General features: G+C 35.3%; 2 protein-coding genes across 8 annotated transcripts in view; one reads left to right on the top strand and one right to left on the bottom strand.

The window, feature by feature from the left end:
* The window catches only part of smc5 (structural maintenance of chromosomes 5), a 121,857-nt gene that overhangs the window by 47,489 nt on the left and 58,828 nt on the right, over positions 1–15,540 (bottom strand). For all 3 annotated transcript variants that reach the window (XM_069922513.1, XM_069922522.1, XM_069922503.1), the window contains exon 8: positions 365–436. In XM_069922513.1, coding sequence (XP_069778614.1) covers positions 365–436 — 72 coding nt within the window. The remainder of the gene's footprint in view (positions 1–364; positions 437–15,540) is intronic.
* klf9 (Kruppel like factor 9) overlaps positions 1–15,540 on the top strand; it is an 86,574-nt gene that overhangs the window by 63,267 nt on the left and 7,767 nt on the right. For 3 of the 5 annotated variants that reach the window (XR_011352594.1, XR_011352591.1, XM_069922606.1), the window contains one exon: positions 2,846–6,143. The exons of 1 other annotated variant lie outside the window; for it this stretch is intronic. Coding sequence is in view for 1 of the 4 variants with exons in the window: in XM_069922606.1 (XP_069778707.1) it covers positions 2,846–2,852 (7 nt within the window). In the remaining 3 variants the exon portion in view is untranslated. Of the gene's footprint in view, positions 1–2,124; positions 2,211–2,845; positions 6,144–15,540 lie in introns of those variants that run through there. One more of the 5 variants, XR_011352598.1, reaches the window with a different exon arrangement.

Raw genomic sequence — 15,540 nt, 5'->3', positions numbered from 1 at the left:
ATTATTCTCGTTGGATTATATAGATTATTCTCGTTGGATCATTCCAACCTGTCCAGTTTGGTACGACGTAAAACACAAAAGTCTACAGATACCATGGTTGAAGTAAAAATACGATGGAGAAACTCAGCAGGTTAAAGTGTCTTTTATATAGCAAAACAAAAGTATAGAACTGATATTTCAAGCTTGAGCCCTTCATTAAATTTTGTAATAAGCTGGCAGAAAAGCTTTTAATACACTCAATATACTTCCAGTGAATAGGAACTTAATCTTTTTATATTTTTTTATTTTATGTCTTTATATTTTTCCTATTGATAAAGATAAACCAAAATTATTTTTAAAATTTCCAAAAACACACAGTACTCACCTCTTTGTCTTTGCGTTCCAATAAATCTTGCCTTTGTTTATAATCTTGTGAAATTTTCTTAATTTCTGACACCTACGAAAATAGTTTTGCAACTATTTCAGTCATTCACACAAGATTGATTTTACAATTTTTTTTTAATTAGACTGAATACACATCACATTTTACACGACAAAATAAAATCAAGATTAGCTAAGATTGTTATTCTTTATGGAGGAAAAGAACAAAGTCAAAGGATAGGCCCTTTCAGATATCTCAAAAGTTCAAATGTAAAGGCAGAGAGCCTCCGCCAAAATGTACAACCACGTACCTCTCTGAGTGTGTGATGGCCGTCTCTGAGCCGCAAAATCTAACCCCTCTCTGATAGGGATAATCGGCGGAGCGCTGTGCTCTGGGATTGATCTGAATGTACAGCCGTGCTAAGCGCTGTTTAGGGGCAGGCTGATGATGTCGTCAGCCCGCGACCCATCTCCGCACTCATCCTTCTCCCTCCAAGTCAGGGGCGACAGGAGTTCTCGGGGCAGTGGGAGCTGTCAGCGGGGATGTTGGCCCAGTGCAAGCTGGGAGTCACACCAGGCCGCTCTCTGCAGATCAAAACATGGTAAAGCAATGGCCTTCTTCCCTGCCCATAATTCCCCATGCAACTGGAACCGTTCTGGGAACCAGAGAATGGTTCCAGCTGCCTTGGGGATTATGGGTAGGGAAGACGGCCATTGCTCTGCTGCATTTTTATGATGGGTTGCGCTACACCACCAGTCACCCTGCCTCTGTTGGATCCAAAGGGCACTACAAGGCACCTCTGGATATGAATGGGACGCTGGAGCAACCTTTTTAAGGCTGCTGTCTGAAAGGTAAGTTCTTAGTTTTCCATGAACTCCTGTAGCTGGCTTCAAGGCGGAGGCTTGACATTAAATGGCCTAATGATTGCAGCCAAGGCAGCTCAAAAGTGAACCAATCTCACGAGCAATCTATCAAATAATTTTGGGAAATCTCTTTTACACCCTCTCACATCCTATGAAAATTGTGATGCCTAAAACAATATCTCGAATTGTGGAAGAGCTAGCATTTTGACAAAAGGATCATCCTGATTTCCTTGGTCTTGTGTTCTATTCTTTGAATAATAGAGGATCGCACGTGCATTTTCTTAAACCAGTTTCTCAACCTGCTTTGTCACTTTCAATGAAGTTATGCATTTAATTCCCTGATCTCTGTTGCTGTAACTTTCAGAATTGCATCCTCTAGTTTACATTATCTGATCTCATTCTTCCAATCAAAATTTAACATTTCACACTTGTCAGCATTAACAGGTTGTCCATATCTTGTTAAATCTAATTTCTATCCTCTTCATAGTTCACTATGCCTCCAAATTTATACACATAAAAATACATTAATAAAAGCAATGGTCCTAGTATGGATTATCAGCAAATTCTACTCAACATTTTTCTCAGGTTCGAAATAACTTCAACTGATGCTACCTTTAAATGTGCTTTATGAACTTCCTTTCCTTTTTATAATATTTTTATTGTTTAACATACAAGCTTGCATTCAGAATTTTAGAAAATAAAGCACAACAAATCATTTGTATACAAGTACACAAAAAAGAAAAAAATAGATGAAACTAAGTCAAGAATTTCTTAATAAACATAAATCATTTGAATTGATCTATAAAAGAATGTAAAACCCGTTTGCTGAGCTAAAACAATTTTTTTTTTTAAAGTTGGGGAAAAAAACTACATCTAATCTACCCCCTCCCTCTCATCAAGGTTATCTTATATAGTAAATAAAAATGAAAATGTGGATCAAATGGTGACCCCCCCAGACCTCAGACAGTGAATCTCTGGAGCACACGGTAATTCTTAATTTTTCCAATTATAATAAAATTCTTAGAATGGACTCCACTTTATAAATTGAAACTTTCTATCTTTAATATTATATCTAATTTTCTCCAAACTTAAATAGGACATTACATCATATAACTACTTCATTTATCCTATTATAGATAACCATCTTTTTCAGCCATCTTTGCGGAAGGTTTCAAGGAATGCCATAGATCAGGCATCCAAAGTTTTAACGATTTCTTTATTAAAGATAATTTGCCTCTTTTGAAGAATTATCAGCTAAATTTAATCTAAGACTTTGTTTAGGTATTTACAAATTAGACATTTTGTTCAGTCTAAGCTTTCTGGTTTCCCGCAAATTTCAAATACTAATATTCTTTATCTATTTTTTAAACTTACTTTTTTATTTTCATGGTGGATTGATGTAATGTATTTATAATAATTTATTGGGATTTAAAATCAGTCACTAATGGCTGGGATAAAGAGCAATTGGGAATGAGATCTGAAGTAACATTTTCAGATGAATACTGGTACTCTACTTTCGATTAATGGTTCCTTATTCTGTGTAAGGCATTGTTTATTACAATTTAAAGTTGTACACAGAATTCATATATCCAAACTTAAATTATCTTTTTTTTTATTGCAGATATTGATCCACTACGCCAGAAATGTAAAATTTTTGAAGCTTCTCTGATCTATATATTTTGGGAATGCCCAATTTTAGAGAAATTCTGGAATGACATTTTCCAAACTTTATCAACAATTCTTAAGATTAATTTAGAATCTTGTCCATGAATTGCTGTTTGGTCTTTCTTGTGACCCAGATAAACCCATGTCTAAAGTTTAGGCTTTTATCACATTGATAGCCAGAAAAGCAATCTTACACAGTGGTTATATGATGAAATGTCCCTATGAACTTACGGTTGGCTGTAACATCAACAATCTGATGCTCCTGCTTACTTTATATTTCCTCAATCTCTTTGGTTCATTATTTTACAACCAAAGTTTTTCATATTACTTAAGAAGTGGGAAATCAGGGAAGAGAGAAGTGTCAACTAATCTGACTCTGGAGGTTATTATTGATCTACTAAATCAGCACAGACAGTCAATAGCCGACAATTTTAAAGATTTATTGGGTCAGATTAATACTGCTCTTGACCAAATACGGAGATTAGCCGAGGCAAAGGGGGAATGTTTGTCATCTGTTGAGCAAAAGTTGAATCACATATGTGTCTGTGTCGACGAAGTGGAAAATGCATGCCCCAGATTAAGCGACAGCAATTTGAAGGTAACGGTGAAAGTTGTTCTAGAAGGTAGAAAGAGACGATAAAATCTACATATTCTGGGCTTGGCTGAATCTACAAAAAGTTGGCAACTTACAAAATGATTTTCGGAGTTGTTTTGCATGGTTTTTGGGAAGGAGCTGCTTCCATCTCCACCAGAGATTGATAGAGCTCACTGATCTTTAACACCCAAGTTGGCTCCAGAGCAGAGACCGCACTCGGTTATTTTTCATCTACGTCATTATTAAATAAAGGTTTCTCTGAAGCTCATCGAAGAGGGAAATTCAATTATTGCGGCCATCTATCAGGACAGTAGAAGATTGCTGTCCCAAAGTTCTGAAACAGAGTGGCGAATAGAGAGCAATAATATTGGAGTTATACGAGTGTGGTTCCAAGTCTTCCTTTCTGTATCCTGCACGTCTCCGCATTACACTTTCTAATGGGCACAAGAAGTGGCTGCGCTCGGTTGAAGAAGCTCAGATCTACCTCGATGATCTCCTAACTATATTGTGCCCAGTGTAAATTTCTATCTGATCACTGACTATTATTACTTCTAAGGTTTCTAATACTTGTGATATTAATATTTGTTGGTCAAGGATTGGCTGGCTTTCTTTACCTTGGCAATTTTTTTAATGGGCTAATAAACCTACTAGGGTTGTATTCATTAAGTATTTTTATTTGTATTATATATTCATTGAGCTATTAAATTTTTACAAGAAGAATACTGAAAGAAAGATATTGAGAATTTTACATTAATCATTTTTTTAGTAATAATGGTTCAAGTTTTTACTTTATCATACTTCTTAAAATTACATGAGAAATTTAAAAATAATTTTTTTTGAGCACCAGTTCAAAATTTAGCACCAGTTTCAAATCTTTGGCTCAATGCTAACACCTGAAGACTGGATATTATTTGTGTTAATCAACTTACATTATTTATGAAAAAGTATGGATAATTCTATTAATTTCCTTAGTTGAAATGGAAAAGGTTTGAATTATCCAGTTAAGAGAAGAAAAGTGTTTTCCCATATTAAACAACTTAAAGCTACTGTTGTATTTTTACAAGAAACGCTTAATTGTAGTTGTGATAATTCCCGCCTCATGACAAGGTGGAGGGGACAGCATTTTCATTCTTCCTTTAGTTCATCACAATTTTGTATCAGATACAAATTGTCATTATGTTGTTGTTTCAGGGAAATTGTATAATAAAAAATATTAATTTTTGGTAATAATTATGCCCCTAATGTAGATGATGTGCGGTTTTTTGAATTTCTTTTCTTCCTTATTGATCTTGAGTTTATACTCGCTGGGGATTTTAACTGTTGGTTAGGCCCAGTTTTGAATCGTTTGTTTCTTAACCTACCACAATAAGTAAATTTGTCTCATTAATTCATTCTTTTTTAAAAATCAAATTATGGTATTTCTGATGTTTGGTGTTTTCTTTATCCAACTAGGAGGAGTATTCTTTCTTTTCACATGCTCATTGAACTTATTTGCGTATTGATTATTAACTTATTGATAATCAACTGATCCCACTGACTTAATTTTGAAATTATCAGAGTATTGTAATATCAGATCATGCCCCCTGTTGTATTATCTATGACTCTTCCTGGCCTCCCTCAAATTAAAAGACATTGGCGTTTCAATTCGAGTTTACTATCAAATAATAACTTTGTGATATTTATGGAGGAGCAGATAACTTTTTCGTTGATACAAATACTTGAACAGAAACTTCTAGTTTTATTGTTTGGGATGCTTTGAAAGCTTTTCTGAGAGAGCAAATTATTACTTATATCATGTATATAAAAAGGAAGGCTGAAAAATAAAGATTAGAATTAGTTAATCAAATTAAACAAATAGATCAACAATACGCTCAAATTAAAAATCCTGAGTAATATAAAAAGCGAGTTGAACTTCAAACGATTGAAGAGTAAGGGTTAGTTTTATATTCATGGTGATTAATCTAGTAAGCTTTTACCTAATCAGTTGAGAGGTTTTGAAGCCAAGTGGCAAATTAAAAAATTCAAAAAGAGCATGGTAACATTACTACAGATCATTCTGAGTTCAGAAATGATAGCAGTTTGATGAATAGTTTCCTGGAACACTTAAATATTCCCACACTTTCTTTGGATGACCAAACAAGACTAGATGAGCCTATATTGCAAAAGGAAATAGCTGTTGCAATTTCTTCATTGCACTCTGGAAGACCTCCAGGACGTGATGGGTTTCCTGTGGAATTTTTCAAATAATTTTCTCAATTGTTTTCACCTCAATTAAGTTCTGTGTTATCTGATTTGTTTAGGCAGGGTAATCTCCCATCAACATTTAACGAAGCTTGTAAAGATCCAACTGAAAAGTAAAGCTCCTCCTACAGGCCAATTTCTTTATTAAATGTTGATGTAAAAATTTGGGCTAAAGTTTTGGGTTGTAAATCTATCATTTCTGAAGATCAGACTGATTTTATTAAAAACTGTTAATTTTATTTTAATATACATTTTTTATTGTATGTTTTATATTTACCAGTGTGTCTCCTGAATGTATTCTTTCCCTTGATGCAGAGAAAGCATTTAAACAAGTTTAATGATGTATTTATTAACAATCTTAGAAAAATTCAATTTTGGACCATGTTTTATTTCATGGATTAAATTATTGTACTCCTGCCCTATGGCTTCAATTCTCACTCATTTTCAACAGTTACAACTTTTCAATCTCCAATGGGGAACCTGTCAAGGGTGTCCTCCAAGTCCATTACTTTTTGATTTGGCCTTAGAGGTACTAGTGATTGCATTTCAAGAGTCCGATGATAATTCAGGGATTCATAAGAAGGGAATTGAACAAAGTTTCCCTTTACACAGATGATCTTTTGCTTTTCTTATCAAGCCCTGACACTTCCTTACTCTCCATGCTGTTAATACTTTCTGTTTAGTCAGTTTTCAGGATATAGATTAAATCTGCATATAAGTGAACATTTACCTTTGAATGCACCTGCATCAACGTACACTAATCTTCCTTTTAAGATTGTGGAAAATCAATTTAACTATCTTGGTATTACAGTTACAAAGAATCATAAGTATCATAAAGAAAAATAAAGTAGCTAAAGTAGCAATAGATTTAATAAAATACATGGGGTTAGTGGATATTTTAAGAAGAATTCATCCAAGTGAAAGTGATTATTCTTTTTAACTCTTTTCAACATAAAACCTATTCACAAATACGTATGTTTTTAATTTCTGCACAATTTCAATTTAGAGTGCAAAAGGTTGAGTATCAAGCTCGTTCGATCCGATTATTCACCTTTAATTTTGTCACTCGTCTTGGACGAAGAACAAAAGAGGTTATAGGTGGAGGTTAAATACAACAATGCTGAAGAAAAAAATAATTTTGTTATTTTATGAGAAACATTACTTTTCTTGAAACCTAATAATTCAGTAAGTTTACAAAATGGGTTTCTATGAAGGCATATTTAAGAGATCAAATAATAAGTTATTCTTCAAACTCAAGAAGGAATATATGAAAAAGGTAGTTGGCCAACATTGATGGAGTCCATTTGCCCTGACACTGCTTTTCCATGATCACCATGTCCCGGTGAAACCTTTCACCGAGATAGTTGCGGCAGGGACCCTTCTGCCATTTAAGTGAAGGTTGGTTGTGTACATGGATGTGAGGGGCTGGAGGGTTATGGGCAGAGAGCAGGAGGGGGAAGCTAGTGGAGTTGTTCAAGTGAACCGGCGTGGACTTGAAGGGCCGACATGGCCTGTTTCCACACCATAAACAGTTATATATGGTTATATGTAAAACAGTCTTTAACACAAAGGTCACTCTTTTCTATATCTTTGATTTGTCACATTAATTCTATCAAAATGAACATCTTACCTAAATTTTTGTATCTTTTTCATCTACACCAATTTTCACTCCCAAACTGTTTATGATTCATTCAGCTCAATTATATCGTCTTATATATGGAAGGATGAGCACCCTCATCTAAACAAAGTTCATCTTCAAGAAGTTAAAAGGAGGAGTCACGTGATGAAGTAGTGGCCAGTTGGATAAAACCAGCCCTCTCCAGAAAAAAAGTTAGAAAAGCTCAACAAAAATAAAATATAAGAAATAGAAGATAAAGTTACAGAGAAGAGAAAGAAGATGGCACCCAAGAAGGAGAAAGTAGAAACAACCAAAAATAAGTCACCGGAGAAGAAAGAAGGCCTTACCTACACGAAGGAACAGGGAGCTGTGGTGGCAAGGAGCGACCGATCCCCGAGTTTGGTGCCTGCCCTGCGGAGTCGCGACCTCCCAACTGGTGGACGTCAAAAAATGGTTCTTGGAGCCAAACAAATGTGCGCAACTGCGCAATCAAAGAAAAAAGAAAACACTGATGGGAGAGGGGCTCAGCCGAGGAGTGGGCAGCAACAACATGACCACCTGAGAGACACCCAACACCAGGGTGTTTAGATGGAGGATGGCGGAAGGGGAGGGAGCGAGGAAACATACGAGGGAGAAAGACGGCGGGGTGACCGACAAGAGGATCAACGGTAGGAGGTCCGACAGATGGGCACCCCAGGAGGGGAGGACCAACAGCAAGAAGCCCAGCAAGAGGAGGCCCGACAAAGAGATATAAGCAGCTCCTCAGGAAAAGGAGAGACACAGATACAAAGAAGAAGACACAAACACAGGTATAGACACAGAAGAAGACCAAGATCTTCAGAGAAATAGAAGGTGAAACAGATGGACGGAATATAGATAAAGTATTTTTGAAGAACAAATGAGAGCATTAAAAGAATGGTTATCATTAAAATTTAGTGCAATTAAAAGAAAAATGAAAAGAGCAGAAGATAAAATGCAAAGTTTAGAACTTTGACAGAAATAAGGAAAAGAGTAGAGAATGTAAAGAGTAGAGAATGTAGAAACAGCTGTAGAAATGGAAATAAATGACTTAAGACAAAAATTGGAAGAAAGTGACAAAAAAATTAAAGAGACACAAGAGTTGTCATCTCAGAAAATTGATATGTTGGAAAATTATAGTAGGCGAAAAAACATAAAAATAGTGGGCCGGAAGGAGGGTGAAGAAGGCACAGACATGAAGGAATTTATAAAAGGATGGATCCTGAAGGTCCTGGGAACGACAGAAATGCAGGAAGAAATGGAAATAGAAAGGGCACACAGAGCACTATCTCTGAAACCACAGACACATCAAAAACCAAGATCCATCTTAGCAAAGTTTTTGAGATCTACCACAAGAGAAAATATACTGGAGCGGGCAAGGAATAAAGTTAGAGAAAATAATAAGCCATTGGAATACAAGGGTCAAAAAATATTTTTTTTACCCAGACTTAAGTTTTGAACTCTTAAAGAGGAGGAAGGAGTTTATTACAGCAAAAACAATTTTATGGAAAAAAAGGTTATAAATTTATGTTAAGACATCCAGCCGTGCTTAAAATATTTATACACGGGGAGCAAAACAGACTGTTCTCGGATTCGGAGGAAGCACAAGAATTCGCAGAACGTTTGCAGGATAGAAGAGATGAAGAGATGGAACAAGAATAAAGAACAGTGATAAAGAATATATAAAGATGTAAAAACAATGTATATGTAAAGAGGGAAAAGAGAAGGGAAGGAAGGAAGAAAGGGGAAAAAAGAGAGCTTTGTTATATGTGTTAAAAAAAGTGTTTTCTGGGGGGGAAGGGAATAACCATCACTGCGAAATCACTTGACGCTTGCGAGCAAGATCGCAATCCAAATGGAAAGGGGAGTCGCGGTTGCCTGGCAAGGGATAAGGGGCAACTCAGAAAGGTGGGGAGCATTTGGAGTTAAGGTATTATTGGGTGTGGGAATTGTTGGAATATTTTATGTTTTAAATGTGTTGTCATACATTGAGTTTAATAAGGGAAAACTAAGAGATGAAAATGGGAAAAAGGGGATGGAGGTGGCGAGGAAGCGGAAAAGAGGTGTAAGCAAGATATAAGATGGCCACATTGAACTATATGACTATAAACATTAATGGAATACATAACCAAATTAAAAGGAGGCTACTAAATTTACTGAAGAAAGAAAAAATAGATATAGAATTGTGAAGGAAAAGCATCTAACTGAAGTGGAACTTAAATTAAAGAGAGACTGGGTAGGACATGTAACGGTAGCATCCTATAATTCAAAAGCTAGAGGTGTAGCCATACTAGTTAAGAAAAATGTACCAATCAAAATAGAGGATGAAATAATAGATCCGGCAGGGAGGTATGTAATGATAAAGTGTCAGATATACTCAGAATTTTGGAATTTGCTCAATATATATATATATACCTAACGAGGAGGATCAAAAGTTTATGCAGGATTTTTTTTTGAAGATTGCATACACACAAGGGAATATATTGATAGGAGGGGATTTTGACCTTAATTTGGATCCAATGTTGGATAAAACTGGACAAAAGACAAGCAAAAAGAATAAAGTAGCCAAATTTATGGTTAAATCAATGCAGGAAATGAAACTTATGGATATATGGAGGAGGCAGCACCCAAGAGAGTAGGAATATTCATATTATTTGAGTAGGCATAAAACATACTCAAGGATTGATACGTTTTTGTTGTCAGTCCATATTCAAGGGAGAGTTAGGAAAACTGAGTATAAAGCTAGACCACTATCAGATCATTTACCCCTGTTATTAGCAATAGAACTGGAGGACATACCACCAAGAACATATAGATGGAGGTTAAACTCCATGCTACTTAAAAGGCAGGAATTTTTAGAGAATTTATTGAATGCCAAATTGAAACATATTTTGAAATAAACACAGAATCCGTGAAAGACAAATTTATATTATGAGACGCAATGAAAGCCTTCATTAGAGGACAGTTAATAAGTTATGTAACTAAGATGAAAAAGGATTACAATCGGGAAATAGAGCAGTTGGAAAGGGAGATAGTAAGTACAGAAAAGGAACTAGTAAAGAGGGATAATATAACAAAAAGGAGAGAATTGGTGGACAAAAAAATTAAATAGGAAACATTATAAATGTATAAGGTGAAGAAGAACATAATGAAAACAAAGCAAAAGTATTACCAACTGTGAGAAAAAACACATAAAATATTAGCCTGGCAACTTAAAACAGAACAAGCCAAAAGAACTGTATTGGAATCAAGGAAAAAGAACAAACAAATTACATACAACCCAACAAAGATTAATCAAAACTTTAAGGAATTGTATGAACAATTATACCAAACTGAGAACGACGGGAAAGATGATAAAATAAAAGAGTTTTTAGCTGAAATTGAACTGCTGAAATTGTAAGAAGAAAAAATAAACTAATAAAACCATTTGAAGTAGAGGAAGTACAGGATATATTAAAGAAGCTGCCGAACAATAAAACACCAGGAGAGGATGGATTTCCAATAGAATTTTATAAGACATTTAAAGAGTTATTAATTCCTCCTCTCCTGGAAGTAATGAACCAGATAGAAGAAACACAAAACTTGCCAGATTCATGTAAGACAACAATAAGTACAGTAATATCAAAGACGGGGAAGAATCCATTAACACCAGCATCATATAGATCAATATCTCTACTTAACTCAGATTACAAGATAATAGCAAAATTATTAGCAAAGATTGGCCGATTGTGTACCCAAAATAGTAAAACAAGATCAAACTGGATTTATTAAGAAAAGACTAACATCAGATAATGTCTGTAAACTTATTAATCTAATTCATGCAGTTCAAGGAAATAAGAAACCAACAGTGGCTGTTACTTTAGACGCAGAAAAAGCCTTTGACAGAGTAGAGTGGAACTACTTATTTAAAGTATTACAGAAGTTCAATCAACCAGAAAAATATATAAATTGGATTAAAGCATTATATAATGGACCATTGGTGAAGGTAGCAGTAAATGGATATTTATCGAACCAATTTAAATTAAGTAGGTCAACTAGACAGGGATGTCCACTATCCCCCTCATTGTTCGCCTTAGCAAAAGAACCTTTGGCAGAACTGATAAGAATAGAAAACAAAATAAAGGAGAAGGAGTATAAAATAATCTTATTTGCAGATGACATCCTATTATACCTAACAGAACCAGAGATATCAATAAAATAATTACATAAGAAATTGAAGGAATATGGAGAAATATTGGGGTACAAGATCAATGCAAATAAAAGTGAGGTGATGCCAAAGAGTAATGCAGTTTTTACAGAATTTAAAAAAGAATCATCATTTAAATGGCAAGCACAAGCAACCCAATATCTAGGTATCAGGTTAGATAATAACTTAAGCCACTTGTACAAACTAAATTATCAGCCACTAATAAAGAAATTGCAGGAAGACTTAGAACAATGGAAAGAATTACCACTAACATTGATAGGGAGGGTAAACTGCATTAAAATGAATGTATTCCCAAGGATACAATACTTATTTCAAACGTTACCAATTCCCTTAACAGAAAAATTATTTAATGAACTAAAGAGAATAATAAGGAAATTCTTGTGGAAAGGGAGGAAATCGAGGGTAGCGTTAGATAAATTAACAGAGAGGTATAACCAAGGTGGTTTGCAGTTACCAAACTTTAGAAATTATAATAGAGCCGCACAATTAAGGTATTTATCAGATTTTTACCAGACAAGGGAAAAACCAGACTGGACTAAGATAGAACTAGATAAAAATAGGGGAGAAGGTACCGGAACATATACTTTATGTAAGTGGGATGAAAAGTTGGTGCAATATAAAAGCTCACCAGTATTGCATCATTTACTTAATATATGGAAGAAGATCCACTTAGAAAGGAAAAAAACGAATTACCAAATACCAAAATTATTATTGACGTAAAATCCACTAATCCCTTTTACAATAGATAACCTTTCCTTTAGAGAATAGGAGAGAAAAGAAATCAAAAGAATAGAAAATTGTTTTTTGGGAAATAATTTATTAGAAATATGGAATAACTCATGGTACAATGTTTGCATATCATCAACTGAAAGCTTATTTGAAGGATAAATTGGGAAACAGATTGAGATTACAAGAAGAAAGCAGCTTTGAATATGTGATTACAGACACAATGATAATTAAAAGATTTATAACGAACATGTACATTAAGCTGCAAGATAAGGAAAATTATGAAATAAACTATAAACCTAAACAAAAGTGGGATTTAAAGATAAAAAATGAAGCATGGGGAAAGTTATGTTCTGGAACTATGAAGAATACAATAAACACAAGGTTACACAGGATACAGTATAATTGGTTACACAGGGTATAAATCACTCCTCAAAAATTAAAAGAATGGGATTCAACATTATCTGGTATAATCGCACAGAGTCAGCAGGTTTTGTGAAGGGGAAATCATGTCTGATGAATCTAATAGAGTTTTTTGAGAATGTAACGAGTAGAGTGGATAGGGGAGAACCACTGGATGTGGTGTATCTGGACTTTAGTAAGGCGTTTGATAAGGTTCCACAGCGAAGACTAGCATATAAACTTAAAGAGCACAGTATAGGAGGTATGGTATTAAGCTGGATAGAGATTTGGTTGAGGGACAGGAAGCAAAGAGTAGGAATAAATTGGTTCTTTTCAGAATGGCAGCCAGTAACTAGTGGGGTACTGTAGAGCTCAGTGCTGAGGCCGCAGTTGTTTACGATATATATCAACGACTTAGGTGTGGGAATAGATAGCAGTATCTCGAAATTTGCAGATGATATGAAGTTGGGTGGCAGGGTTAGCTGTGTGGAAGATGCTAGGAGAGTGGACAAGTTAGGTGAGGCAGATGCAGTTTAACTTTGGAGGTAAGAACAGGAAAGAGGATTAAATGGTAGCTGTTTAGGAAAAGGGGAGATGCAGCGAGACTTGGGTGTTGCTGTGCATCAGTCGTTGAAAGTGAGCGTGCAGGTGCAGCAGGTGGTGAGGAGGGCAACTGGTATGTTAGCATTCATAGCGAGAGGATTTGAGTCCAGGAATGGGGAGATCCTGCTGCAGTTGTACAGGGCCTTGGTGAGACCACACCTGGAGTACTGCGTGCAGTTTTGGTCGCCTTATCTGAGGAAGGATATCCTTGCTTTGGAGGGGGTGCAGAGAAGGTTTACTAGGCTGATACCAGGGATGGAGGGACTCGCATATGAAGAAAGTTTGGATAAACAAGGCTTATATTCTCTGGAATTTAGAAGATTGAGGGGGGGGGGTCTTACAGAAACATAAAATTCTTAAGGGTTTAGACAGACTAGACGCAGGAAGGTTGTTTCCAATGCTAGGAAAAACCAGAACGAGGGGCCATAGTTTAAGGATAAGGAGGAATTTTTTTAGGACTGAGGGGAGGAAAAAATTCTTCTCTCAGAGAGTGATAAATGTGTGGAATTCTTTGCCACAGGAAGTAGTTGAGGCCAGTTCCCTGTCAATTTAAGTGTAGGTTAGATTTGGCCCTCGTGATCAAGGGGATTACGGGGTACGGGGAGAAGGCAGGAACTGGGTACTGATCAGTCATGATCATAATGAATGGTGGAGTAGGCTTGAAAGGCCAAATGGCCTACTCCTACACCTATTATCTATGTTTCTAAAAGGTTCTTTTGGATTTCAGAGTTGTTCTCTTGCAGGCCCAATTGTAACTAATCACCTTTTTCTACCATCTTTAGAAAACTCTACCTTCAATGACTGGCACAGATTGGGTATTAAATGTTTCAAAGACCTTTTTATTGGCACTAATTTTGCATCTTTCGAACAATTGGTGGTAAAATTTAATTAATCTAAAATGCTTTCTTTTTTAGATATTTACAAATTAGACTCTTTATTCAATCTCAGATCCCCAATTTTCCTGAAATTCCCTAGGTGACTTTTCTTGACACTTTTTTTGATCTACAATCTTTCCAAAAAGGCTTCATATCTCATATTTATGATCATTTGTCCCATTAGTTAAAATCAAGAATGCCTGGGAGCAGGATTTGAATCTTTCATTGTCTGATAAGGTTTGGGACTCAACACTACTTCCTTTTGAGCATGGCATTTGTATGTTGCAATTTAAAGAGCACACAGGTCTAAAGTAAAATTGTCTCATTTTTATTCTGACATAAATCCTTTGTGACAAATGTAAAATAGATAATGCTTCTTTAGTGCATATGTTCTGGACCTGCCCTAGCCTAAAAAAATTTTGGAAAGATGTTTTTCAAACATTATCCGTAATTCTTAAGTTAAAATTGGATCTCAACCTTTTAATTGCTCTTTTTGGATCACCTCACGATGCTGATGTATTACTAACTTCAATTTAAAGCCGAATTTTATCTTTTACTTTTATTGATAGCCAGATGTGCAATTTTGATTAAATGGAAAGATAACATTCCACCTGCACATGCACAATGGGTTAAGGGATATTATGTCTTGTTTAAATCTAGAAAAAATTAGATATGCTATCAAGGACTCAAATATTAAGTTTCAAAAGATGTGGGGCCCATTTATGGACTATTATCATAATCTGAAGAGTTAGTTTTGTTCTAGAATTTTGACGCTGTGTTGTCCCTCTCCAAGTGGGTGTCATTTGATTTACATATGTCATCTTTCAACCTTGCTTAGAGGATGGGATTTTGAATTTATATTCTTTTTCCTTTTTTTTTGTTAAATTTTAATGTCATGATTGTGCTCTGGATTTCCTCATGAGAATTATTTCTAATTTTTAAAAAATCTTGTACCACATTGTATAACTGTACTGCTTTATTGGATATACTGTAAAATATCAATAAGAATACATTAAAAAGAAATATACTGGAGGGATATGTTTCAAACTTTATCTTTAAGCTTTAATGTAAATTTAGAGCCCAATCCTTTGGTTGCTCTTTATGGTACAACTGGAGAGGATGATGTTCTTTTAACTCCAATCAAATGCTGTACTTTGTCTTTTGCCTCTCTTTTGGACAGATGTGTGATCTGTTTTGATGGAAGGATACTGCCTTGCCTCCCAATGCTCAGTGGCTGAGGGATACTGTGTCCTATTTAAATTTAGAAAAGATCCATTCTTCTCAATTAATAACTCAAAAATAAGATTTCAAATGCTGTGGGGACCATTCCTGAATTAACTCCATAACCTCTAGGCATAATATTAAT

Source organism: Narcine bancroftii, chromosome 1, assembly GCF_036971445.1.
Source record: "Narcine bancroftii isolate sNarBan1 chromosome 1, sNarBan1.hap1, whole genome shotgun sequence".
Lineage (NCBI taxonomy): Eukaryota > Metazoa > Chordata > Chondrichthyes > Torpediniformes > Narcinidae > Narcine > Narcine bancroftii.
The sequence above is the reverse complement of the archived record's forward strand: the minus strand, read 5'-3'. Positions and strand labels throughout refer to the sequence as shown.